The sequence below is a fragment of the Furipterus horrens genome, unplaced genomic scaffold (assembly GCF_987537825.1).
Source record: "Furipterus horrens unplaced genomic scaffold, mFurHor1.1.pri manual_scaffold_3, whole genome shotgun sequence".
NCBI lineage: Eukaryota > Metazoa > Chordata > Mammalia > Chiroptera > Furipteridae > Furipterus > Furipterus horrens.
This window is the reverse complement of record NW_028327173.1, coordinates 160,485,103-160,511,479: the sequence shown is the minus strand read 5'-3', so window position 1 is coordinate 160,511,479 and position 26,377 is coordinate 160,485,103. Positions and strand designations below refer to the sequence as shown.

Below are 26,377 nucleotides of genomic sequence, written 5' to 3'. Positions count from 1 at the left end.
GTGGCTTATTCTGGACTCCTTCCACTTAAACAGAAAGGGAATTTATTGGCTCATATAACAGAGAAGTCTAGAGGTAGCATGGGTTCAGGTTGGGTTTGATTGGAAAGTTTATGGTGCTCTCAGGGATTGACTTCCTTTTCCTATGATTGATTTGCCCAGCTCTTCCTCCTCCACGTTAGTCTTATTCCCAGTTGGCAGTCCTTAGTAGAAAGAAAAAAAAGTCTGTAGCTCTTCCAATATTTACATTTGAACACCATTTCATCTAGAGAAAGAACGAACTTCTCTTTTGCCCACAGAAATCCTGTGCTTCACTCTGAATGGATTCTGAAACAAAAGCTGGTTCAGAGGGAAAAAAGGGTGATTTTTATTGTTTTAAGGCTAGTGAGATCATTCTTGGGAGTTGGAGGTGGTTATTCCATCCACATTGCATAAGTGAACAAATCAGAAGTTGTGGAAAGGAAGCTGGGAAATAACCTACATCAATTAGTCAGGGAAGAATGGAACCTGATCTCAAGGAGAAGGAACACTGTCCACAGTGTGGACAGGATGGAAAGAGGCAGACAATACAAATCAGAGAAAGAGAAGCTCTGAAAAATGATGGATACTAACTGAACAGAACCAAAAGAGTAGTGTTCTAGAAGACAAGGTAGGAACTTTAAGGATGGAGTAGTTACATAAATCATCCAAATTACTTCCTGTGTGTTGATTTCATACTCACCAGAGAACGCTTATAATTTGGCTTCTCACGTAACTGTTCTTTTTGAGTGAAAACGTGTTGACCAGAGTTTTCTGGTCTTCATGGCAGTTAGGTTTTTCATGGGGGAAAAAAAAAGGACTAAGTTGGAATTTTAGTTTATTTATCAGTCTCTAGAAAGTTTGGTTGGCATGAATGACTCATACCCCTAGATTTAAACTAGCTCTGGGGGCTAACAACTTCAATTTCCTATCTCTGCAAACTGAGGACCAGGCTCTAGAATACAGAGAGAAATCTTAAGTTCATTCTCATACTCTAACATGCTTTGCTAAATGTTAGGCACTATATTTGAAATGTAATGACTTAAGAATGCACCAAGATTTTTGAACGTTTAGCTTTCCATGTTTGTTATTTTGATTATTCTGTGTCTTTTCCTATAAAGCTTATTTTCAAGGCAAGTAGGAAAGGGAAAGCTGTGTAGACTATCCTTGGCCCAGTTGGGAAAAGAGGTCATGGTTATCTGTAGCCATGTCAGGACACTAGCAGTGATGAAAATGGCCTTTGGGGAAGATTGATCTGGGAATGGTAATCGGTAAGGAAGCAACTATAATGATGAACAACAGAGAAGAGCTTGAAGCAGTCAGAATGAGGAGTAAGAAACTAATTCAAATAGGCAGGAAGTATAGCACCATTCAGTGTTGTGTGCAGTGGTGTATGTGTTAAGAATCTAACAGGAGGCAAGATTTCAAATTCAGATTACTCTTGAGAGCCGGACCACTACTGCTATTGATATTGTGAGAACTGGGGGAGGAAACTTTCCTTACAGATAGGAATATAATGTTTATATAAGCATTTATACAAGCAGTATCCGGGCTAGTGTCCTTGTACATGCCTTTATCTTAACTTTCTTTGTTGTTATTATAGGCATCCATATGGCAGTCAGGAATTAAAGGAGACACAAGCAAACTCTACTGAAACAAATTGGGAATACTTAGCCAATTATTAAAAGAACCTGACTACTTCTTTCTCTTATCTAGTTTATGTCTCTGCGCCTTAGGCACAAAGTGTCTCTTTTTAGTGGTGCCTCTCTTCCTAGACTTTCTTACCTTCCAAGCCTGCGGAGAACTATTACATATGCAGCCCTATTTTCGGGATTGCTGCCCGGGGCTGGCTGGCGAGCAGACAGGAAGATAAGCACAGTCGCGCGAGGCCCAGGCCCAGGCCCTCGCTCGCGGCGGGCGCGTGGCTGAGTGCCGTGGCCTTCGATGGAAGGCACATGCCCAGCCCGTCTCCCAAGTCCCCGAGAAGACAGGGAACGCGGACGTGCGGATACTGACCCGGAGTCTACCCATGAGGCAGCGCGCAGGCTCCACGAGAACCACCCCCCAACCCCCCTCCCGGCCGCTGAACTGCCTGCTCTGCAATGGGAACCGCCACCGTCGCCGTGGTGTAGTTCTTCGTGCTCCTCCTTTTCCTCCTCCTCTTTCTCCTCCTCCTCAAAGCCCCAGTCAGGCCGATCCGCTCCGTTCACGGTAAGCGCCCCCCGCCCCCGCCCGCCCCGCACTGCAGCAGGCAGAGGCCCTCCCGCGCGGCCTGCGCCGCCTCATTCCGGGGGCGCTGGGCTGGGGGTGTCGAGGCCGGCGTGGGTCGCCGAGAGCGCCCAGGGAGCGGGGGAGGGGATCAGCTGCGCGGCAGCGGCAGTCGGCCCGCCATCTTGCGCCGTTCTCGGCGTGGGGAGGGATCGCAGAGCGACGCGGCATTTGGCTCGGGGCGGCAGGCCAGGGCCGCGCAGGCCGCCGCCGCTGCCTCCTCCTCACTGCCAGAGGCCTCTGCGCCTGTTCACCCTCAGCCTGGTTTGGCTTTTGTCTCTGGACCCATCTCCCTTTGGTCTTCCCGTACAGTTTGTGCTGATGTTTTGCGGAGACCTGTGCTCCTCTCACAACAGCCCTCCCCGGAGCCTCTCCCATCGTAGGCAAAGCGGCCACAGGCGGTTACGAACTTCCAGGCGTCGGAGACCCTAGGGCCCAGATTCCCCCGCCAGGTGACTGGTCAAGGAACCCTCACACCCTCACTCTTGTCAAAGGGACTTCCCCGCTCTGCGTAGACCTCGGCAGGGTTTATTGTCTCCTGAAGAAGGGCCGTGAGGGGAAATGAGGACTGGGAGGTACAGGTTTCAAAGGGAGCTCTCAGGCTTCCTCTCAGGAGACGGGAAGAATGATCTCACTTTGAGCAGTCCCTCCCAACTTGTCTCAAGTTTTAACGCTTTAAAGAGAAATCAGCTAGAGAAGAGAAACGTCAAAGTGAGCCCGCTTCTGCTAGCACTGGAGACCTTCGTTAAAGGGGTTCTCTTTGCGAAGAGTTGTTTAAAAATTCTACCAATTTAGATTTGTTTGAGGTTTTCAGGTTTGGCCTGTGTCTTAAGAATCAGACGTCTTTTAGTGCCATTAAACAAAACTAAACCGTAGCAGGAGAGTTTAAAATACCAAAGCCGCCTCTGGGCATTTATGAGGCGTCCTGCATTGGGGGATTACTGTGCTAACTAAGGTTCTCTCACCGGAAACTTACTGTGCCGGTAACAGGCAGATTAAGGTCAGTTGAGGCCCCGGGCGCAGAAGAAAATATTGGGCCCCTTAAAAAAAAGAGAGACAGGGAAAATAAAAATACGTGTTAACCATATTTTATGCCCTGTAGCAATGAAACCAGACTTGGTATCATTAGAAAAAAGTGTAAAGTTGGGGTATTGCAGGGCTCAGGGCGCGCGCCCGATGCGCCCGCTGTTAAATCTGCCTCTGGCCCTTGAAACGCCCTGGTTTGCAGAATGAAGTTAGGGCTGTCTGGTTTGGATTTTTTTAAAGTACATTTTACTGATGTGCTGTTACAGTTGTCCTAGTTTTCCCTTTGATCCCTGTGCCTGGTAACCCCATTCCCTTCAGCAATCCCCCCGCCCCCCGTCCCCCTTTAGTCCCTTTAGTTCATGCCCATGGGTCATGCGTATAAGTTCTTTGGCTTCACTCTTTGCTATATTATACTTACCATCCCCCTGTTTATTTTGTTCCTACCAATTATGCTTCTTAATCCCTGCACCATTTCCCTGTTTCTCCCTCTTCCTCCTCCCAGTTGATAACCCTCCAAATGATCTTCATACATTCTGTTCCTAATCTGGTTGTTTGCTTAGTTGTTTTCTTTGTTTTTATTTCCATTTTTTATATGCAGTTGTTGATAGTTATGAGTTTGTTGTCATTTTATTGTTCAGAGTTTTGATCTTTTTTTTTTTTTTAAGATTTTATTTATTTGCTTTTAGAGAGAGGGGAAGGGAGGGAGAAAGAAAGAGAAACATCAATGTGTGGGAGATATATCGATTCGTTGCCTCTCACAGACCCCCAACTGGGGACTTGGCCTGCAACCCAGGCATGTGTCCTGACTGAGCTTCGAACCGGTGACCATTCAGTTACAGACTGGCACTTAATCCACTGAGCCATATCAGCCAGGGCTGATCTTTTTCTTAAATGTGCCCCTTTAACATTTCATATAATGAGGAGCACTTTATCTGCCCTTCCATTCTAAATGATAGCTTTGCTGGATAGAGTAATCTTGGTTGTAGGTCTTTGCTTTTCATCACTTTGAATACTTCTTGTCAGCCCCTTCTAGCCTGCAAACTTTCTTTGCAGAAATCAACTGATGGTCTTATGAGAACTCCTTTGTAGGCGACCATCTTCTTTTCTCTTGCTACTTTTAAGATTCTTTATGTTGAACCTTTGGCATTTTAATTATGATGTGTCTTGGTGTGGTCCTCTTTGGGTCCACCTTGTTTGGGGCTCTCTGTGCTTCCTGGACTTACATGTTTATTTCCTTCGCCAAATTAAGAGAAGTTTTCCTTCATTATTTTTTCAAATAAGTTTTCAATTTCTTGCTCTTCCTCTTCTCTTTCTGGTCTCCCTTTCATTCGGATGTTGGCACTTTTGGAGACGTCTCAGTCTTTTTATTCTCCTTGTTTTTTGCAAATATTGTTTCTTCTTTCTGTTCTGGGTGAATGTATATTTCCTTCTTTTGTTCTGAATTGTTGATTTGAATCCTGGCTTCTTTCCCATCACTGTTGGGTCCCTGTATATTTTTCTTTATTTTACATTGTATAATCTTCACTTCTTCCTTTATTTTGTGACTGTATTCAATCATTTCTCGGAGCATTCTGATCACCAGTGTTTTGAACTCTTCATATGTTAGGTTGGCTAGCTCCATTTTGTTTAGTTCTTTTTCTGGGGTTTTGTTCTGTTCTTTCATTTGGGCCATGTTTCTTTGTCTCTTCAATTTGACAGCCTCCCTGTGTTTGTTTCTGTGTATTAGGTGGAGCTGCTTTGAATCCCTGTCTTGATAGCTTGGCCAAATATAGTAGGTGTCCTGTAGAGTCCAGTGGCACAGCCTCTACTATCCCCCAACCTGGGTACTCAGGTGTACCCTTTGTGTGGGCTGGGTACACCCTTTTCATGTAGTTGAGCCTTGATTGCTGTTGGCAGATCAATGGGAGGGATGTACCCAGGCCAGTTAGTTGCAAGGAATAGCTGTGACCACTTACCACAAACCTCTACTCTGTGGAGGATCAGCTGTGCAGGGGCAGGGTAGTGCTGCTCTGATAGTCTGTAGCTGTCCACTGAGTGCACTGCCACTGGGTTTTCCTGGGTGTTGGAGGCCACGGTCAGCCCCCACTTGTGTTTTGTCCAGAGCCACCCTGCCTGAGCTATAAAGCAGTCTGAGATGGCTGCTACTTGTGCTGGACTTAGAGATTCCCGGGTAGATCCAAGCTGTGAATCTAGGCTGGCTGCTGGTAGTGCCAGGCCTGGATCGCACTAAGGCCAGCTATTGGTTGTGTGATAGGATTTAGGAAGTTGTGAAGCATGAGCCAAGACCAGCCGTTCATATGGAAAAGTAGCCTGGATGGGCCCATAACATGGGTGGGGCAGAATCTCTGGGGATCTCCAAGGTGGGTCAAACTGTTAACCAGGTTGATGGATCTCAGATATGGCATCAGTGTGCTGGCTCTGTGGGGTGAGGGTTTAGAAAAGAAACAATGACCTCTTCTTGCCTTGATGCCAGATACTTCAGTTTCTCACTCTATGCCACGGGTGACTTTCAAGCTGCTACCCTGGTGCTGGAGCTCAGAGGGAGTGAGTCTGAGTAGGTGAGTCCATGTGTATGTTCTTTAAGAGGAGCTGCTTGAGGCTCCAGCAGTTTCTTCCACTGACTCAATCCCCACTGGATTTTGCAGACAGAAGTTGTGGATACTTATCTTTCTGGCACTGGTACCCTGGGCTGGTGGGCCTGGTGTGGAGGTGGAACTCCTCACTCTTGATATATCCTTTCTGAATTTTTATCCACCACGCATGAAGAGACCAGCCTGTTCTGCATCTGCGCGCGTCCTACCTGTCTTGATGGATATGGTTTCTTTAATTCTGTAGTTGTCACATTTCCATTCATCTCGATTTCTTACCTTTTTGGCTGGTGGTGGTTCTGTATTTTAGTTGTAACTTTGATGTGGTTGTGGAAAGAAGTGAGCCACGTCTGCTTGTGACGCCATCTTATGAAGATTACTGGATGTTTTAGAACATCAGTGCAAATACCTTTATAATTGTATTTTGCTTTTCTGTCTGTTGTTGATACCTGTTGATTTGTGCCTCAAAACTGCTTTTGCAGAGGTCTGTGATAGAACTCTTTTGAAAGTGAGGAAAGAGCCTGGGGAAAGTTTTTTACTGAGGTTATGGCTGGGAAGTGATTTCTGGAACCTTAGGTCTTCTGATTCCTTCATTCAGTACTCAATTCACTATATTATATTTTTCAAGAGAGTGAGGTGAGTGTGGAGAAGAGGCAAGGAGGCTTACCTACAGAAGTTAATATACTCAGTTGCCTCTTTCTTCTTTTACATTGTTTTTAATAATTCATTCCTGAAACTTTAACCTATTTTTATTTTTCATGTTATTCCCCCCCCAAACATTGAAAAGTTGAATAGTGCATAGTTTTAATGGTTATTACCATTTCGCCACATTTGCTTTATCTACCTATTTCACATTCTTTTGGGTGAACATTCTCAAAGCTCATTGCAGAGATCATGACAATTCATACCAAAGTATACTGTGTGTCAGTATGTATATCATAATGTTAAGGCCAATTTTCTTTTTTATCAGAATACCACAATAACAGTTAAAGTTAAGAATAATTCCTATAATCTATATTTACATTTTCCTGTGGTCCCCCAAATGTCCTTTTTAATCATTTATTTTTGAACCAGTATCCAATCATGCATTACATTCGTTTGTGTTTGTTTCTTTTAATTTTTAAATTCAGTGTTGTTCCTGCTTGAGTGTGTATGTGTGCGTGTTTCTGTGTGATAACATTGACCTTTTTAAGAGACTAGGCCAGTGATCTTGTAGAATAACCCCCATTCTGTCCCTGGCTGGGTTGGTCAGTTAGTTGGAGCATCCTTCTGTATACCAAAAGATTGTAGGTTTGATTTACCATCAGGGCACATATCTAGGTTGCCTATTCCGTTCCCGGTTGGCGCACCAATGGGAGACAGCTGGTTGATGTTTCTCTCTCACACTGATGTTTCTCTCTCTCCCTTTCCCTCTCTCAGGTGAGGATTTAAAAAAAAAAAAAATGACCTACATTCTGTATGTTTTTTGATAGTTTCCTCTTTGGGTTTACCTAAGTCATATAGTGTATTTTACATTATACATCAGAAGAGGCATAAAGTAGGGTTATCCTATTAGTGATCTTTAATTTGATCTCTTGGATAAGGTGGTGATAGCCTCTCCATTATAAGGATTTTCTTTAGCAATTAGGAAGTACACATGGTCTCTGACCTAGGGTGGTTCAACTTATGATTTTTCGACTTTCCATGGTGCAAAAGCAGTATATGTTCAGTAGAAACTATACTTTGAATTTTAAATTTTGACCTTTTCTTGTGTTAATGATAGGTGGTATGATATTTTCTCATGATGCTGAATAGCAGCAGCCAAATGATTGTGCCCAACTGTAGGTGGATGTGTTACAAACCCTTCCAGGCCAAGAACCCAAACCTAGGTTCAGTTCGTGCCAATAGAAGACTGAGTTCTGCAAAGCAGAACAGAAACTTTATGTGACTTTGGAATGGAGAGGGTGAGCTTATATTCTTATGGCACCTCTCCCTAGCTGGTAGAGAGCCTTCTGTATTTACAGGCTGTTGTGTGGAGTGATTAAATTCTTTTAGACACACATAGTTATTGTATTGTACTCGGTCCTTTTGCACATGGTCCTATTTGCACATGATGTCCTGTCACCATTTTGGTGTCTGCTCAATTTTGTGGTCAGCAGTCCTTTTTAGTTTGTGGAAGCAAGCATAGCTCATGACATAGTTTAGGTATTGAGTGATGTTCTTGCCTTTGAATGATAACCTAGTGGCGTAAGTGTTCCGAGCCACATTTGAGGTAAGCTAGGCAAAGTAGGATGTTTGGTAGGCTAGGTATACTAATTGCATTTTTGATTTAGGGCAGTGGTTCTCAACCTTCCTAATGCTGCGACCCTTTAATACAGTTCCTCATGTTGTGGTGACCCACAACCATAAAATTATTTTCGTTGCTACTTCATAACTGTAATTTTGCTACTGTTATGAATCGTAATGTAAATATCTGATATGCAGGATGTATTTTCATTGTTACAAATTGAACATAATTAAAGCATAGTGATTAATCACAAAAACTATGTAATTATATATGTGTTTTTTGATGGCCTTAGGCGACCCCTGTGAAAGGGTCATTCGACCCCCAAAGGCGTCGCGACCCACAGGTTGAGAACCGCTGATGTAGGCTATTTTCAGTTTAGGATGGGTTTATTGGGATGTAACCCCATTGTAAGTCGGGGAGTATTATAATCTATGGGGTGATATTTTGGCCTTACTATTTGGTATGAATTTATCTGCAGTAATCTGAAATGACATATGGGGAACAGCTCTTTAGAAGTGGGTGTTGCGGGATAATGGAGGGGAGCAAATTTGGAGGTTAGGAATAGCATGTAGTTTAGGGAACTTGGAATTGTATCAGATCTGAGGCTGGTTAAGGGAGAAGCAGCAGAATGTAGATGTGAGAAAGACTGTCTCCTTTGAAAATCTGCTTAGGGTCTTTATAGAAGAAGTGAACTGGGATAAATAGAAAAGTTCTAAGGTAGTTTGATGTTGGAGGACTACAAATCTTAACATCCCGACTTCAATCCGTTATTTCCAGTTAGGCTATCTAGTCCAGTCCTGCTTCTTCAGTCCAGTGTTTTACTACTCAGTATTGACAGTGCTAGTAGGGGAGAGGAGGGCAAAGGAAAGTAATAAATAATTTTATGCCTTCCTCCCCCACATTTGTTTTCTTTATTCAAGAGAACATTTAGAATCATATCAAGATTTTTTTTTTGTTGGTTGTTTCTATAGGAATCGAGCAGGGGATTTACCTAAGTGGAAAAGAAATTTTTGTAAATAGAAGTAAACCAGTTTTAGGTGATAGGAGATTAGAAATGATGATGACATAGTTTGTTATTTCAAAAGTAACTTTGGAAAGATAAAAACTATTTGACATATTCACTTATTAAATACATAATCCCAAACAATCTTTTCTTGCTTCAAAGGACTCAAAAATAAATGATTTCTTTTAGTCAGGGTTTTTAAAAGATATAAATAATGACAGTTTACTCGGTAACTATCAAACATGTTCGCTTAGAATTTTTATTTATTTTTACAAGGCAATTTTCTATTAAGGAATCTTTTAACACTCAGTATACCAGGAACAATAATTACTGCTATTTACCCTCTAGATTGAAAGGAACTATTTTATTGTTTTAACATTTTAAATTATTTTATATCATTTTATAATTTATATCATGATTTACAGAAGTAAAAAGGGATGTCAGACAACTTATTAGAGATTTTAATAAGAATTTACTTAGAAAAATGAAAAAAAAAATCTTAATCATTTAATTACATACCACCCCTACAATGAATATATGTCACATTTGAATGCTCTTGGCAAATGTTCTTACTACAATGTAGTACTTTTTAAACAAACCTTTTGTAGCCACACAAAGACCATCTTCCTTTTTTGTTCCTACATTTAGACCTGTGCAAAAGAACATTGTGGTTAAAAGGTAAGACAAAATTTTGTGATGAGTTCCTTAAGTTCTTTAATTAATTATAAGAGGAATATTCTACTTGGTAACTTAGGGTTTTGTAATTGAAGCTTTCCTCATACAGTGAAAAGCATTCTCTGCACTAATATCATTCATAGGCCATCATGATCAAGTCCTTTTTTTTTTTTTTTTTTTTTTTGCAAGTATAGGTTATGACCTTTTTACTAAGTGTATATACCTCCTTTAGTCTTTTTATATTACAGCTCTCTTGGTTAATTTATTTGGGGATTTTAAAATTCATTGATGCTTGAGAATTCATTGAGAAGAATAATTAATTTTTCTTAGTAAGAATCATCAAATATGTTCGAAATCAGATTATGTGCAATTGACAGATTTATCTTGCTTTCCACTTGTGAAATTTCACAGTAGTTTTGTCCTGTCCTACCTGTCATTGCCAACAAAGGAAAATTTCTTGCTAGATACTAGTAAGCCAATTCTAAACTTATAAAATATTTTTTTGCAAGTTGTATTTCTGATAGAATTTTAATATTCTTTGGTCACTTCTTATAATTCATGTAATACTCTTGGTTTGCCTTTCACCCTTTTCTGAACCTCTGTAGATCTTCATCTTCCTGTCTTACGCTGTTTCATTGTCACTGTTCAGATTTTTATTCTGCATTTTCCAGGTTTTGACAGTATATGTACCTGAAATAAGCAACATTCTCTGAATGTGACTAACTCCTTATCATCTGTCATATATGAACTTAGAACTTATTTATCTTGTAACTGCTGATTTGAGACATCAAGTACTATCCTAAAAAGTTCTAGCTTATTCATTTTGCATGTACATCATCAATTCAGTACTTGAAATTTTTGAAACCTTTGATGGTTCATAGTTTTGTTGAAGAGATGGCAGACATCTTTGCTTCATAATTGCAAAATATTTTCAGTTTTAGATATATAGACACAAGTTAAAATAATCAGTCTAGTGAATTAAAAAAATTCTACATTATCTGTATCTTTCTAGTCACCATTATATACACCTACATTCAACACTTGTCCACTTATGAACTGTGTCAAGTAGAATTTTAGCACATAAACCTGAAGGATAAATGAGTACTGTCTTTTAGCAAAAGACATGGTCTTCATTCCTGTAAAAACATTGAGTGATGAAGTCCTTCCTAAATGAGAATACTTATTTACTTTTAGTTTTTAGAAACATCGTTCACTCATTGATGAGTTTGAGAAAGTTTTATCTTGTATATGCCATCTGAAGACTCTGAGATTTCCCAAATTTCTCTGTCATCTGAGTCAGAAGTGCTTGCTATCTGTCTTTGCCGTGGTCTTCAGGTTCATCTAGTAAGTGTGAAATGTCTTCTCTGTCAGTTTTCTTCTGTCATGGGTAGAAAATAAAAAGTTCTGAGTTCTTAACTGTATACAGTGAAAACTAAAAGTGGATGAAGAGGATCAATATATGCCATCCAAAAAATGTACCGCCTTGACATAAGGATTATTTTGAGCAGGACACAATTGGGAATCAACAGATGCATGAAGAGCTCTCTGTCCTCCCATTGTCTTCATAAAACAGGGCATACATTTCCTTTTGTGCCTTATCCTTTCCTATTACCCCCCATACCTGGAAGGGAAGAGAGGTTCTCATCATCTGAGATGGAGAGTTGATACTGAGATGAGTTTGCATGAACAGACCTAACTAAAATAACCTTTATCTTTCATTAGTTCCCTCATATATTTCCTAGTTACTTCCCTATGATTTGTCTCTCAAGCCCCAAATCCCCTTTCCCTTGTTAAAATGACATATAAAGCCATTGAGTCTTAACAGTTTCTTTGAGTTTTACTTCTTTTCAGTGAACTCTGGTGTATGTAAACATTAATAAAAATGGTTGGGATATTCAGATGTACAGTATACCTTGAGCCAGAATACTGTGCAGAAGAAAAGATGACTGCCCTGCTGCACTCAGCTGTTTTGACTGACAGTGGTAACTAGAGTAGAAGCTCTGCAGCCCTGATCAGGATCAGCAGGAGGTTTTACCTGGATGAAGTAGAGGTGATGTAAAGAGGGAGTCCCCATACATTGTTGTGAAGAAGGGTTCCTTTTATGTAGATGTTTTTAATGATTCTGTGCTGATTTCACTTAATTTGTAGATTTAAGCAGTTTGCTGAAGCACAGGCTTCCTTTTTATATGGAGATTATTTTACTACACTTTATTCCATATCATGTTACATGGAAACGGCAGTAACTATTATATCTTTCATAATACAGACTTAATTGGTAACAGATATACAACATATATTCTCCTGTGTCATTTTGAAGTATAATTGCTAAAGGTTTAATAGTTCTTACAGCTAGTATGTTAATCTTAGACTAAATTTGCATTAGTTGTACTTTTATTTTTATATGCTATATTTTGAATATAAAATCTTACTTTTGAAATGATTATATTAATTTCTTGTCTTGTATTTTCCCTTTTACATTAAGTTAATCATATCTGGTTTTGGTGTTTGTTGCCAGCTTCTTGGTTAGGAGTGCAACCTCCAATTAAAACGTAATTTTAAAAACATATATGTTTTATTGATTTTGCTGTTACAGTTATCCCGATTTCCCTTCCCTCTGCTCCCCTCCACCCGGTGGCCCCCCTCCCTCCAGTTGTCCCCCTCTTTTAGTCCATGTCCATTGGTTGTGCATATAGTTCTTCTCAACCTCTTCCTGTCTATTCCATTCCCTCCTACTATGCTTCTTAATTCCTGTATCATCTCCTTCCCTTTCCCCCTTCCCTCTCCCTGCTGACCTCCCCCCGGTATGTTCCCCATGCCTATAGTTCTTTTTCCACTCTCGTTGTCTACTTAGTTTGCCTTTGCTTCGATTCCCTAGCTTCTGATGTTGGTTCTTGTGATGCAGTTTTCATTTTAATGTTCATAGTTTTGATCCTCCTTCCTCTAAACAAGTCCCTTTAATATTTCATATAACAGTGGTTTGGCTCTGATGAACTCCTTCTGTTTTACTTTGTCCTGGAAGCACTTTCTCTGCTCTTCTATTCTGAATGACAGTTTCGCTGGATAGAGTATTCGTGGCTGTAGGTATTGGATTTTCATTACTTTGAATATGTCTTGCCAGGCCCTTCTTGCCTGCAGGGTCTCCCTTGAGAAATCAGCTGATAGTCTAATTGGGAATCCTTTGTATATGATTCTTTCTTCTCTCTTGCTGCTTTTAAGATTCTCTCTTTATCTTTAATTTTTGACAATTTGATTATAATGTGTCTTGGAGTGGTTCTTCCTGGGTCCAGTTTTTCTGGAACTCTCTGTGCTTTCTGGACCTGTAGGTCTATTTCCTTCCCCAAGTTCGGGAAGTTCTGCTTCATTATTTTTTCACATAATTTTTCAATTTCTAGTTCTTCTTCACCCTCTGGCAATCCTATAATCTGAATATTGGGTCTCTTACAGCTGTCCCAGAGGTTTCTGATCCTCTCCTCACTTCCCTTGTTTTCTGTTTCCTCTTTCCACACTGGTTGACTGTTTGTTCCTTCCCTATGTTCCGGTTTGTTGATTTGATCTCTGGATTTTATTTCCTCACTGCTTGTCTCGTATGTGTTTTCGTTTGTTTCAGTATGAGTGGCTTTCATTTCTTCCCTGTCTTGTTCCAAATCTTTTGTTAATTCTGTAAGCCACCTTATAATTATAGCCTGAACTGAGCCTCTGAAAGGTTTCCTATTTGTTCGCCTGTCAGGTTCCTCATCTGCTGCCTGGTGAGCTGCGTCACCGGGATTTCAATCATTGTCTGCTTCATTTTGACAGGTTTGTGTTTTGCTTTGCTTCCTGGGAAGGCTATAGGGGGTGGAGCCCCGTGTACTTGTCACTACCCGGCGACCGGTAGTGATCGGCAACCTTTTTCGCTGCGCTGTGGGGCTTTGTGTGGGGGCGAGGGTCCAAGATGGATTCCTGCCGTTATTCTCCGCTGGGAGACTGGTATCTGTCCCCCTACCCTGTGGGCCTCTCCATCTGAGGCAATGGGGGGGCTGCCTTTCCAGCGTTGGGGTTGCGAGCTGCCGGGACTCGACGGCAGCCTGGGTTGCTCCCCATGCTGCTATCCCTGCTGCTACCACAAACAGCGCCACCCGACCTTTCCATTCCGGTTCTGATTTCGCCCCTCCTACCTGTCCAGGCAAGCACTGCTGGCTTATAACTTCATAGATTGAGCTTCCATGTAGTTTTATTTTCTGGAATTTCTGGTTATCTTTTGTTTTGAGGTAGTTGTATTCCTTTCTAGTTGTAGAGGGAGACCGAGCGTGTCTGTCTAAGCCTCCATCTTGGCCAGAAGTCCAAAAACGTTATTTTTATAATGAGAAAAAAGATTGACTTTATAATGTGGTTTCTTAAATTATTTCATTGAATAACTCTATAACTTTTAGAGTTTGAGGGGATAGAGAACTTAAGCATTCACCATATTCCTCACATTCAATTTTGTATTCTACTTACACCTACTCATTTTTTAAAAGGATGTTTATTTTTTAGAAATTAAAACACAAGAATGTATGTAGAATGTAGGGTTTTTTGATGAGAAGTTATAAATACTATCAAATGTTAATTTTTATGCATTTTTTATTGATTGATTTTAGAAAGAGGAAAGGGGAGAGAGAGAGAGAGAGAAACATCAATTTGTTTTTTTCACTTATTTATGAATTCATTGATGGATTCTTGTATATTCCTTAACTGGGGATCAAACACTCAACATTGGCTTATTGGAATGATGCTCTATAATCAAATGAGCTACCCAGCAGGGGAATTTTTATGCATTTATGTGTTGGTATTTTTGAATTAGATACTTGTTTTATTTTATGAGATTAGTAGTATATAATTTAACCATGTGTATAAATTGTAGGTGTGTGTTTTGTTTATATGAGGCTTTAGATATTTTTGTTTTGTGGGTTTTAACTACTTTATAAGTGCTTTTTTAAAAAGAAAATATGGCAAGATAGATTTGTCAGCCACATTTCAGAAGGCATATAAAGCTAAAATTTCATCATGAGAAATACAGCTGTAATGAAGATCTTAAATAACAAAATGATTTCTAAATGCTTAGCTTATAGTTTATAAATTCCATTGTAATAACAAAGTTGTGGTCTGTTCTTAGTGTTCTTTAAAATAGCATTTAGTCCAGAGTTAAAAATGGTTTAAGATTTATTGAGTGATTTCTGTGTGCCAGGCACTGAGGTTGTGCATTACATATATTATCTCATTTAGTTTTCATTATAAATCTATGATATAAAATATATTTAGTGTGAGGCAAGGCATGGAAATTAACTAACTTTCCCAAGGTCATACAGCTAATAAGTGGTTGAGTTAGAACTTGAACCTGGCATTTATTCTTCAGCAAGTTTTACTATTTATGGTTAATGTTGAAGGTATACAGTTTATAGAACACAATGAGAGGCCACTATATTTTGGAAATGTGGTAAATTGGTCAAATTTGTTTTTCTCTTGTGATTATCATGTTAAGCTGTTCACAGATCTGTTTGGTATTTTGTAAAAAAAATTAATACAGTGTATATTATTTTAAAAAATAAAGTATACGGTTTACAGTGAAGTATAAAGTATAGAGCTGAGTCGAACCTTAGAGATCATTCATTTGAACTAAGAACTTAGACCCAGAATTGTAAGGTGACTTGACTGAAAACTGTGGCAGTGCTGGGGCTATCTATGACTTGGTTCTTCTGGCTACTAGCCTACTGCTCTTTTTCATGTTCAGACTCTATATAGTTGTGGTTTGTGGAATTGCTTAATTTCTTCTCTAATCAGAGAATTAAATAGGACTACATCGAGTCCATAGCCCCACATATGCTATAGTGTTTGCCATGTACTAGATCAAATGCATTACCTTTATTATTTAACACAGTGACATTGCACCTGGTGATATCTATCAATGGATAAAGGTAAATTTGACAAGCAATTAAAATTTAGAGCCACATTTCCATTGATTTTAAAGAAAACTTTTTAATAGAAAATTATTTAAGATATAACTTGTTAGATATGTAAAAGCTGAAACAAAAAAACAAAATAGGAATTATAATTACTTATGTTAGCAGTCCCAAAGTGAATGGATTAAAAAAATCTTTGATAAGTCAGTTACTGGGAATTATTTTTTTCTTCTCTATAGAAACAGGTATTTTAAACATGGGCATGAAATTTCTACCTGAGTCAGTAACTTAAGTAGAGTGTTCTCTTTTTCTGGCTATTTTGGAGCCAACTCTGAGCTGCAGAAGTTAGAGATCTTTTGGAGCTTTGAGAGTTGCACTGCATGTCTTTGCTGGATAGTCCACTTCAAATGGCAGCTGGTTTAATTCTTCACAGAATTCCATGCTTTACCACCAAAATTCTGAAGTAATTACTTTCGCGTTTTTATGGTGATGGTTTTTGGCATGTTCCTGTGGCTGAGATGCCAAAGGAATTCACAAAATGTTTGTTTGTTTATTAAGTAGGATGAAATATGGCAATGATTCTTTAGGCTAGCATTGTGCAATAGAAATATTCTGTCCCCGAATCGTTCAGTAAATAGTCACCAGCCATTTGTGGCTTTGAGCATTTGAAATGTGGCTAGTGAAACTGAATTAACAATATTATTTAGTTTGAATTAATTTAAACTTAAATGGTCACATAAGACTAGTGCCTACTGTTCTACATAGTGCAGCATTAAGCTGAAATTATGGTTCTAAATGCATATGAGGATTTCCAACTTTTTAGTGTATTTGTGAGTGTATCAATTTAGGCCCCTTAGTAGCTACTATGATCCTAAAGCTGTTGAAGTTGGTTATCTTAAAAGTTGTCTCCATAGTCATAGGCAGTGATATCTTGTTCATATAGATAGGTCTTTATAATTGAATATTTTTAAATTGAGTATTGATTTTAGAGTTATGCTAAATGATATTTATATGATAATTTAACAAAAAGATTATAAGGAATCTCATAAGCTGTGTAATTGCAGCTCTTAAAAAGTAGTCTGTATTCTTGGTACTAGTAGGTCCTTAATGCTGAGCAGGAATTGTCATGTATTTATCTCCTTGACATGTATACATATAATACTGATTTTACCTGTAATTTAGGAACAAGCTACAGGTGTTCAAGTAATTGAGTTAAAGAGACTTAAATAGACCTCAAAACCTGGTGAATTTAGTTAAAAAACAAAATTCACTAGTCTTTGGTGATAGTAGTTCAAAATTTTATAGCAATTACAGTGGAACCTCGGTTCTCAAAATTAATTTGTAACGGAAAACTGTTTAAGAAGTGATTTGTTAAAAAGCTGAATCTCCTTGGTCACCTGAGAGCTGCATGACTGATCATATAGGTATCAGCATGAAAGGGTTGTTGGGTCAAGATTTCAAGAACCAAAGTTTTGTTAGACAATTGAGACACTTTTTCCATGAACAACTTGGTTGAGAACTGAATTGTTTGGGAACCAAGACATTTGAGAACCGAGGTTTGACTCTACTTGCCTTTTTAAAAAATTTTTTCTTCTTTTTTTGAGAGAGAAAAACATCAGTTTCTGTTGTTCCACTTATTTACCCATTCATTGGTTGATTCTTGTATGTGCCCTGACCAAGAATTGATCCTGCAATCTTGGTGTATGGGGGAAACTATCCAACTGAGCTACCTGATCAGGGCTATTGCAATTACTTCTGAAGTTAAAATGTATTTTCACCTGCTTTGAACCATTTCAGTTCAGACTAAATTCCTTGGAAAGAAAAAGCAGGTAAACTTGCTTTTGTTAGCCTGAAGATAAAGAGCAATGTAAAGGTGGAATTAGTTGTGTATTTGAATATTTTAGGTTTCTGCTGTCTAATTTTTGAACTTTTTTGCTTTATAACTAAAAGTTTTACAAAAATTTGTATATTTGGTAAAATTTATGCATGTGTGTGTGTGTGTGTCTAGAAAACAAATTCTTGTTTTGAATAAAGTAATTCAACTGTGTTTTTTAATGATTATTCTAACAGCATTTGTTCTTCAAGCCCAAAGAATTATAGACATGCTAGACTGTAAATTCCGAAGGCGAGGTCTATGACATTAATCTTTGTTTGTTTTTTTTCCTAGAACTTAGCGCATTACCTTGCATACAGAAGGCAATGAGTAGTTATTTTTGAGTGAATTAATCTATGATAAAATGTATCCAACTAATTTTCTTTCCTCTTTAAGTTCATTGAATAAAAACAGAGAAATATAAACTAAAATTTATTTAAAATTTTGTTCTCATGGAAATAATTTAATTTATATCTGAAACAAAAATAGGTAACAGTAAAAGATTAGTATCATTTAGTATTTGAAAATTCAGACTGACTTAAACAATACATTATGGAGATGATTCCTCATTTTTACAAAAGGATGTATTTAACAATTTACTTACAATTTAATAATTCAGATTTATTTTAAGTAGTAAATGCTTAACAGAATCACCATTTTACTTACTAAATTTGGGTTCATTCAATAATGAGCCAGTTATGTAAATGAGTTATATGTATATGTCAAACCTAATCAAACTTAAAAATTCAGCTTTTTATAGGAAAAAAGATTAAATATGAGTGCATTTAAGTTAATAAAAAATTCTTATTAGGTATTTATATTTTATAGGAAGGAAAACTGAGATATAACTTGCTTCATTGTCTGGAATCACTTGGTGAGTTTGAAAATCAAAATTGGATCCAAGAATTTCTGAATCCCAAGTTTCATGTTTCAATATTGGGCATTACATAAAGTGATTCATAAAATTGTCTGATATCATGTGTCATTACTTAGATGAGAATTTACAGAAAGTATACTAATAGTTCCCCTAATATTTAAAAACGATTAGGCATTGCCTGACTTTGCCTAGTTTCTTAGTTCATAGGTTAATTATATACTGTTCCTGCTGTCTCTCTAAAGTGTAGAGGGAAATATGTTCTCAAGGAGCTCAGTTTGGACTTTGACATATAGAACTTTATATAATTTGTAAAACAGTATATTGTAGAAAAGAAAGGGATCAGTTCATTATGTTTGTGACATTTGGGAAAATGAGGCCTTTTTTTGTAGGTGGACTACTAGACTATTAAATAATGTTAGGTCAAGAAGTGATTTGTTACATAGTTTTGTAGAAGGGAAATGACCCTAAATATTTCCTTATTTTCATCTAGCACCCTATTCCTGCTTTGCCTTGTGCCTGGCATTCCTGAATTTGGTTCAGTTTTTCCTAGTATATCTGCATCTATTGCCTCTTATTCTTAGTTTATCTCCTTTTTGTTAACGCTTTTTTTTTTTTCAGGTAACAGTTAAGCGAAATCACTTGTAGATATAATCATATTCCAGGCATATGACTGAAACTCAATTTGCAAATTTTCTGTCCGCTGCAAATAACTACTGTCAACTGTTACCTATCTGTGTCTATCGATATCTACCTATTTATCAATCCATTGATAGTTATCGTCTAAGAGAGTGAGTTTTGATATTCTTACTGTTGCTATCATGTACTAATTACAAATAACAAATTCAGAAGTTGCTGTTAGGATTATTAAAGTAGATCTTAAATATGTATTATAAAAATTATTTGTCTTTTTGAAAATAAGGTTTGCTTTCCTTTTGAAAATTAGATAAATTGAAAATGGCAGAACTCTTTATGGAATGTGAAGAAGAAGAGTTGGAACCTTGGCAGAAGAAAGTAAAAGAAGTTGAGGATGATGATGATGATGAGCCAATCTTTGTTGGAGAGATATCAAGTTCAAAACCAGCAATTTCAAGTAAGCATTTACTTTTAATGAAGCCAAGTTTTATAAGATACTGTTTCTAATGGTAAAAATTTTGAAATGAGTTATAGGTATGTATGATCTTGTTCTTTTGTAAAGAGTTAGGGTTGAAAGATTGGTGGGAGATAAATAAGAATGTTAGAAACAGGGTAGGGCTGTGATTGGGTACTTGAGGAAAGAGGTAAGAGGTTAAAATGTCAGATCAGAAAAAGAAACAGACTAAGATTAGCTGCTGATGTTGGAGTTCTTTTGTTATTAGAAATCATAATTTTTAACGGAGCCAAATATCCTATTTGTTTATTTACACTATTTGTTCATTTATCTTTTTTTTTTTAGAATACTTTGTTTAAAATGTCAAAATGTACTTAATGAGTTTGTGTAAGTCTCAGATAGTGGTTCTCAATCCAGGCATCTGCGTCATTGCATTGTCATCCATTCATAGATACAAAATGCATAGACAATGAATGAATGGTTGCATAATCTCTGGTCTGTATGCCAACAGGTACTTCTGACCATACCCATTATCCTGCAACTTGCATTTATAGGGTTGGCCAAAAAATCTGTTTGTTTTTTTTCTGTAAGATGGCTCTAGTAGCACTTAGTTGTCTTTAATTTCATTCGAAACAATTTTGTTAGATTGTATTGTGACAGCTGTCTTGTCAAGAGTGCATTGAGAACAGGTGTGACAGCCCTTCCTAGGACACAGAGGCAAACAAACACAGGAGCCTATCAAGATGAGACAGAGAAGCATGGCCCAAAAGAGGGACTGGATCAAAGTTCCAGTGGAAGAACTAAGTGATGAGGAGGTAGCCAACCTAACAAACGAGTAGAGAGCCAACCTAAAATACATAGAGTTCAAAACACTGGTGATAAAGATGCTCACAGACTTGATAGATATGCTTAAGTACAGCAAACACACAAGGGAAGAAATGAAGGCTATGCTAAATGAAACAAAGGAAAAGTGACACAAAACCAATGGAGAAGGGAAGGAAACCAGGTTCAAATCAATGATTTGGAACATAAAAAAGGAAGAAAACAGTTAACTAGTACAGAATGAGGAAACAAGAATTGAAAAAAATGAGGAGAGGCTTAGGAACCTCTGGGACAACTTTAAACATGCCACCATCTGAATCATAGGGGTGCCAGAAGGAGAAGAGGAAGAGCCAGAAATTGAAAGCTTATGTGAAAAATAATGAAGGAAAACTTCCCAAATTTGGCGAAGGAAGTAGACATATAAGTCCAGGAAGCACAGAGAGTCCCAAACAACCTAGACCCAAAGAGGGCCACATCAAGACACATCATAATTAAAATGCCAAACTTTCATGATAAAGAGAGAACCTTAAAAGCAACAAGAGAAAAGCAGAGAGTTACCTACAAAAGGGTGCGTATAAGACTATCACCTGATTTCTCAAAAGAAACTGTGCGAGCAAGAAGGAACTGGCAAGAAGTATTCAATGTGATGAAAGCAAGGACCTACAACCAAGATATACTCTATCCAGCAAAGCTATCATTCAGAATGGAAGGGCAGAGAAAGTGCTTCCCAGACAAGGTAAAGCTAAAGAAGTTCATTATCACCAAACCATTATAAGAAATGTTAAAGGGACTTATTTAAGAAAAAGAAGATCAAAATTATGAACATTAAAATGACAACAAACTCACAACTATCAACTGAATCTAAAAAATAAAAACAAAATCCAACTAAGCGAACCAGAATAGGAACAGAATCATAGGTATGGGGATCATTTGGAGGGTTATCAGCTGGGAGGGGGAGGGGGTGAAATGGGCAAATGGTGCAGGGATTAAGAAGCATAATTAGTTGGTACAAAATAGACAGGGGGAAGTTAAGAATAATATAGGAAAGGGTGAAACCAAAGAGCTCACATGCGTGACCTATGGACATGAACTAAGGGGGGTGGGATTGCTGGAGGGAAGGAGGTACTGGGTGGAGGGGAGCAAAGGGAAAAAAATTGGAAGTACTGTAACAACATAATCAATAAGATATACCAAAAAAATGCATTAAAAAAATCAAAATTGGTGATTTTTTGTGTAGGTATTTAAGATGGAGGAAATATGCAACATTTTGGCATGTTATGTTTTATTATTTCAAGAAAGGTAAAAATGCAACTGAAATGAAAAAAATAAAAAGATTTGTGCAGTCCGTTGAGAAAGTGCTATAACTGATCTAATGTGTCAGAAGTGGTTTGTAAAGTTTCATGCTGGAGATTCTCACTGGACGATGCTCCACGATCAGGTAGACCAGTTGAAGTTGACAGCTTTCAAACTGAGGCATTAATTGAGATCAGTGTTATCACATGCAGGAGGGAGATAGCTGAATACTCAAAATAACCAAATCAATAAAGTTTCTGGTGAAAATGAAAAATGTGTCTCTCTTTTATGGAAAAAACAAAATAGGCTTTTTGGCCAACCCAATATATTAATGAAAGTGAAGAACACTGCCTACCGCTACTATACTTTGATGACATAGCAGTTAGTTAAAACTTCAATCATTATGGCTTTTTAGCAGAACACTTCAAAGCTTTTGTAGATGCTAGATTTCTGTTAGAGGAATTGGATTTGACATTGTTATAATGTTAAAGCAAAGAGCGGTGACACCCGTTAAAATGTCCACTCCAAAATATATAGAAGTGCAGAGAAATAATGTACAAATTTTAGGTCTTCTTACTAAGGCAGTGCTTAAAAGTGTGATTAAGAAACTTCTTTTAAATTTTTAGAAAGCCTGGTTTTTATTCCTGTTTCCCCTAGACTTATAATGACACTTTTATTTTATCAGAGGGAGACTAACTTAACCAATTAAATTCTCAATACCGTTTCCTCTGGCAGATTGATAATCTCTCATGTAAGTTCTAAATTGAATGCCACTTTGATTACAAATAAATGACACTTGTTGATGATAGCAGAACATAAAATTATATATCCTCTTCAATTATTGTTTCTAGTCATTGTGATTCTTTTATACTGGAATACTACCATATTGCAAAATTGTTATTGAAAACGTGACAGGATTCAAGATGAATTTACACTGATTGTACATGATTTAATAGTGTCCAATTAGAACAATGTTTATTAGTTTTAAAGTAATTATGTCAAAAAGTAGATTGACCCCGGTAGAAATCTTTTTCTGAACTGTTAAGATGTAGAATTTAAAAGATTGTATTGTTGGTTGTGTGTGAACCATAAAATTTGTTAACATGGAATGTGGGTTGAATGTTTATATAGAACTGCCAGAAAAGAGGGTAAAATCTTGTGTTTTGTAGAAGACAACCACCCAAAGTACTGTAATAATAGTTCTTTGATGGTTTGGGTAAATACTTAATCATGAGTTTCTGAATGAATATGGTGTTAACGTTGTTGGAGCAGATTTTTTTTTTTAAAGTGCTTAGATATTGAACACTGCATTGCCTTTACCAGAGAATAATCCTACTTTTGTATGGTCCCTTATAGAATTATTTTATGAGATCTTGTTGTTTTTTACTATGAGGAGAAAAAAGGAAATTTTAATGGTGTTTGGTATGTTTGTGCTTTTCCCTTTTTCTAACCAACAATTTTAGGCAAATCCCCACTCTTCCAAATTTTAGTTGGGTTATTGAATAACCAGAGTTCTCATGTACACAAGAATTAGGAACTTTAAACTGATCCTGAAAGTCTGTTAGGCTCACATTGACTTCTGGTATTGTGGTAGATTTGAAACTCCTTAACTTATAAGATACTCTAGTAAACTGTAGGTTCATTTAATTTGCAGTTTCTGTTTCCTTTTCATAACTCAAGAGTATGGTGCAGATAATCCAAAGGGATCTCTCATAAGGACACATAAGGCTTTTAGGGATGTGCATGGGATATGGAGTTTGGATAAGGGTTTGATTTTGAGCAATAGGAACCTGAGTGTTTATATAGCCCAATCATCACTCAAAGAAAGACATGTACTTTAATTATAGGTTCTATATGAATGTTTTTTTGGAAAAGTTTTACTGATTATAATGGACTATTTCTTTGCCATGCAGAAAGTTTTGACTTAAGTAGTCAGATTTATCAGTCTTTTACTTCTGGCATTTGGATTTTGAATTATAGTTAGAAGGGTTGCTCTTAAGTCTGTGAAACAATTAAAACTTGGAGTCTTGTGTCTTTAGTAGATAAATATATGTGTGTGTGTGAGTGTGTGTATACATATATAATGTGTATATATACATATATACACATACATGTATGTTTAAATGAACTGTATTCTTAAATCAGTGGTAACTTATGAGTATATATTCCTCTCAGAAATCTGTTTTCAATTAATTTTAATTACCTTAATATATATTTCATTCAAACAAATGAATTTTAAAATAAATATAATTTTTTATAGATATTTTGAACAGAGTAAACCCCAGCTCATATTCAAGGGGAATAAAGAATGGTGCACTCAGTAGAGGTACAGTATTATTTTACTATTTTAATTTTAAAGTTAAGTATTTTGATATCATTGATTATGTAGAAATATATTCATTATATTGTATACTTTTGAAATACAGGTATTACTGCTGCATTCAAGCCAACAAGTCAGCACTACACGAACCCAACATCAAATCCAGTGGCTGCCTCGCCAGTAAATTTTCATCCTGAACCTCGATCTTCAGATAGTTCTGTTACTGTTCAGCCTTTGTCTAAACCTGTAAGTGTTTCTGAAACAACACAGTCAGCTCAGGAATACAGTGGATATTATTTATCAGTGTCAACAATACCCAGTTAAAATCCTAGAGTATTACGGGTAGTCAGTCATTGAGTAGAAGCATAATCAGCATCAGAAAATGTCATCTTTATGATAGCTGAACCAGTACCCAAAGGAATAACTGTAGGAACTAACTCCCCAGTATACTTAAATTTAAGTAGGTATAGTATTAAAAACTGTACTATCAAAACATGAATAAAAATATAACCAGTAATGAATATTGCATAATGGTAAACAGTTTAAGATTGTAAACTAAGCCAAGTATTTTTAGCTCTTAATTGGGAAAATTCTTGAGAATCTATCATAGCTTTTTATTCTGAAATCATAGTATAAAAAACTCCACAAAGCAAAAGGTCACTGGTTTGATTCCCTGTCAGGGCACATGGCTGGGTTATGGTTCAGTCCCTGGTCAGGGAGCATACGAGAGGCAACCAATTGATATTTCTCTGCACATCAATGTTTCCTCCCTCTCTTTCTCCTTCCCTTTCCCTCTCTCTAGAAATAAATAAATAAAATCTTTTAAAATAAACCTCAACAAAAAGTAATAGTTAATATTTATTGAACTGTTAATATGTGTAAGGCTTTGTGCTAAATGGTATCTTTATATAAATCTAATTCTTTTTTTAAGTATATTTTATTGATTATGTTGTTACAGTAGTTCCAATTTTTTTCCCCTTTGCTCCCCTTCACTCAGTACTCCCCTTCCCTCCCGCAATCCCACCCCCCTTAGTTCGTGACCATGGATTATGCATATAAGTTCTTTGGCTTCACCCTTTCCTATATTATTCTTAACTTCCCCCTGTCTATTTTGTACCAACCGATTATGCTTTTTAATCCCTGCACCATTTCCCCATTTCTCTCCCTCCCCCCTCCCAGTTGATAACCCTCCAAATGATCCCCATACCTATGATTCTGTTCCTATTCTGATTTGCTTAGTTGGATTTTGTTTTAATTTTTTAGATTCAGTTGTTGATAGTTGTGAGTTTGTTGTCATTTTAATGTTCATAGTTTTGATCTTCTTTTTCTTAAGTAAGTCCCTTTGACATTTCATATAATAATGGCTTGGTGATGATGAACTCCTTTAGTTTTACCTTGTCTGGGGAGCACTTTCTCTGCCCTTCCATTCTAAATGATAGCTTTGCTGGATAGAGTAATCTTGGTTGTAAGTCCTTGCTTTTCATCACTTTGAATACTTCTTGCCAGTCCCTTCCCCCTTTTTTTTTTTTTTGATGATAAAGGAAAGGAGTCTTTATTCAGAAGCTACACAATTTTGGAATAACAGCTTTTCACATGCGTTAGTCGCTTAAGCCTGTCATTTCAGGCTAAAATCTTTTAACTTGTTAGTTATAGCTTTTAATCACTTAAACCTATCAGTTAAGGTTAAACTCTTTTAACACCTGTGTTCTCCTAGCATTCCCTCCCCCCTTTTTAGTTTTTAATGATCTTATTTCTGTAGGGTTAGTTTGCAAACTAAAACAGCATAAGATATAAAAGCTCCATTATTTTGGAAGAATGCAGGCTTTTTCCCCAGAGCCTGTCCTCTCCAAAGAAGAACAACCCTGCTACCTTCTGCCAGGCCATCCTGATCCTGGGGTGAGCCAGGAGTTCCTTTCCATTCAAAATACCTTCTGCTGGAAAATACAGTCAGCTGTAGCATGATCATCAAGGCATCCTTGAGGAAGAAGAGATTGCCACTCACTTCTTGCCTGTGAAGTTTCTTTTGAGATATCAGCTGATATTATGGGAACTCCTGTGTATGTAACTGTTCTTTTCTCTTGCTACTTTTAAGATTCTTTCTTCATCTTTAGTCTTTGGCATTTTAATTATGATGTATCTTAGTATGGTCCTCTGTGGGTCCAACTTGTTTGGGAATCTCTGTTCTTCCTGGACTTGTATGCCTATTTCCTTTGCCAAATTAGAAAGGTTTTCATTATTTTTTCACATAAGCTTTCAATTTCTTGCTCTTCCTCTTCTTCTGGCACCCCAGTGATTCCGATGTTGGCACTTCTGGAGATGTCCTAGAGTCTTCTAAAACTCTCCTTGTTT

The 26,377-nt window shown here is 37.5% G+C and overlaps 1 protein-coding gene across 2 annotated transcripts in view; it reads left to right on the top strand.

The window, feature by feature from the left end:
• Positions 1–2,092: 2,092 nt before the first annotated feature.
• The window catches only part of ZNF280D (zinc finger protein 280D), a 101,560-nt gene continuing 77,275 nt past the window's right edge, over positions 2,093–26,377 (top strand). Inside the window, exons 1-4 of one of the 2 annotated variants that reach the window (XM_090270648.1) lie at positions 2,093–2,226; positions 19,450–19,596; positions 23,969–24,034; positions 24,135–24,274. In XM_090270648.1, the coding sequence (XP_090126774.1) occupies positions 19,461–19,596; positions 23,969–24,034; positions 24,135–24,274 (342 nt within the window). In that variant the 5' untranslated portion in view covers positions 2,093–2,226; positions 19,450–19,460. Of the gene's footprint in view, positions 2,227–18,460; positions 18,504–19,449; positions 19,597–23,968; positions 24,035–24,134; positions 24,275–26,377 lie in introns of those variants that run through there. The other variant, XM_090270649.1, reaches the window with a different exon arrangement.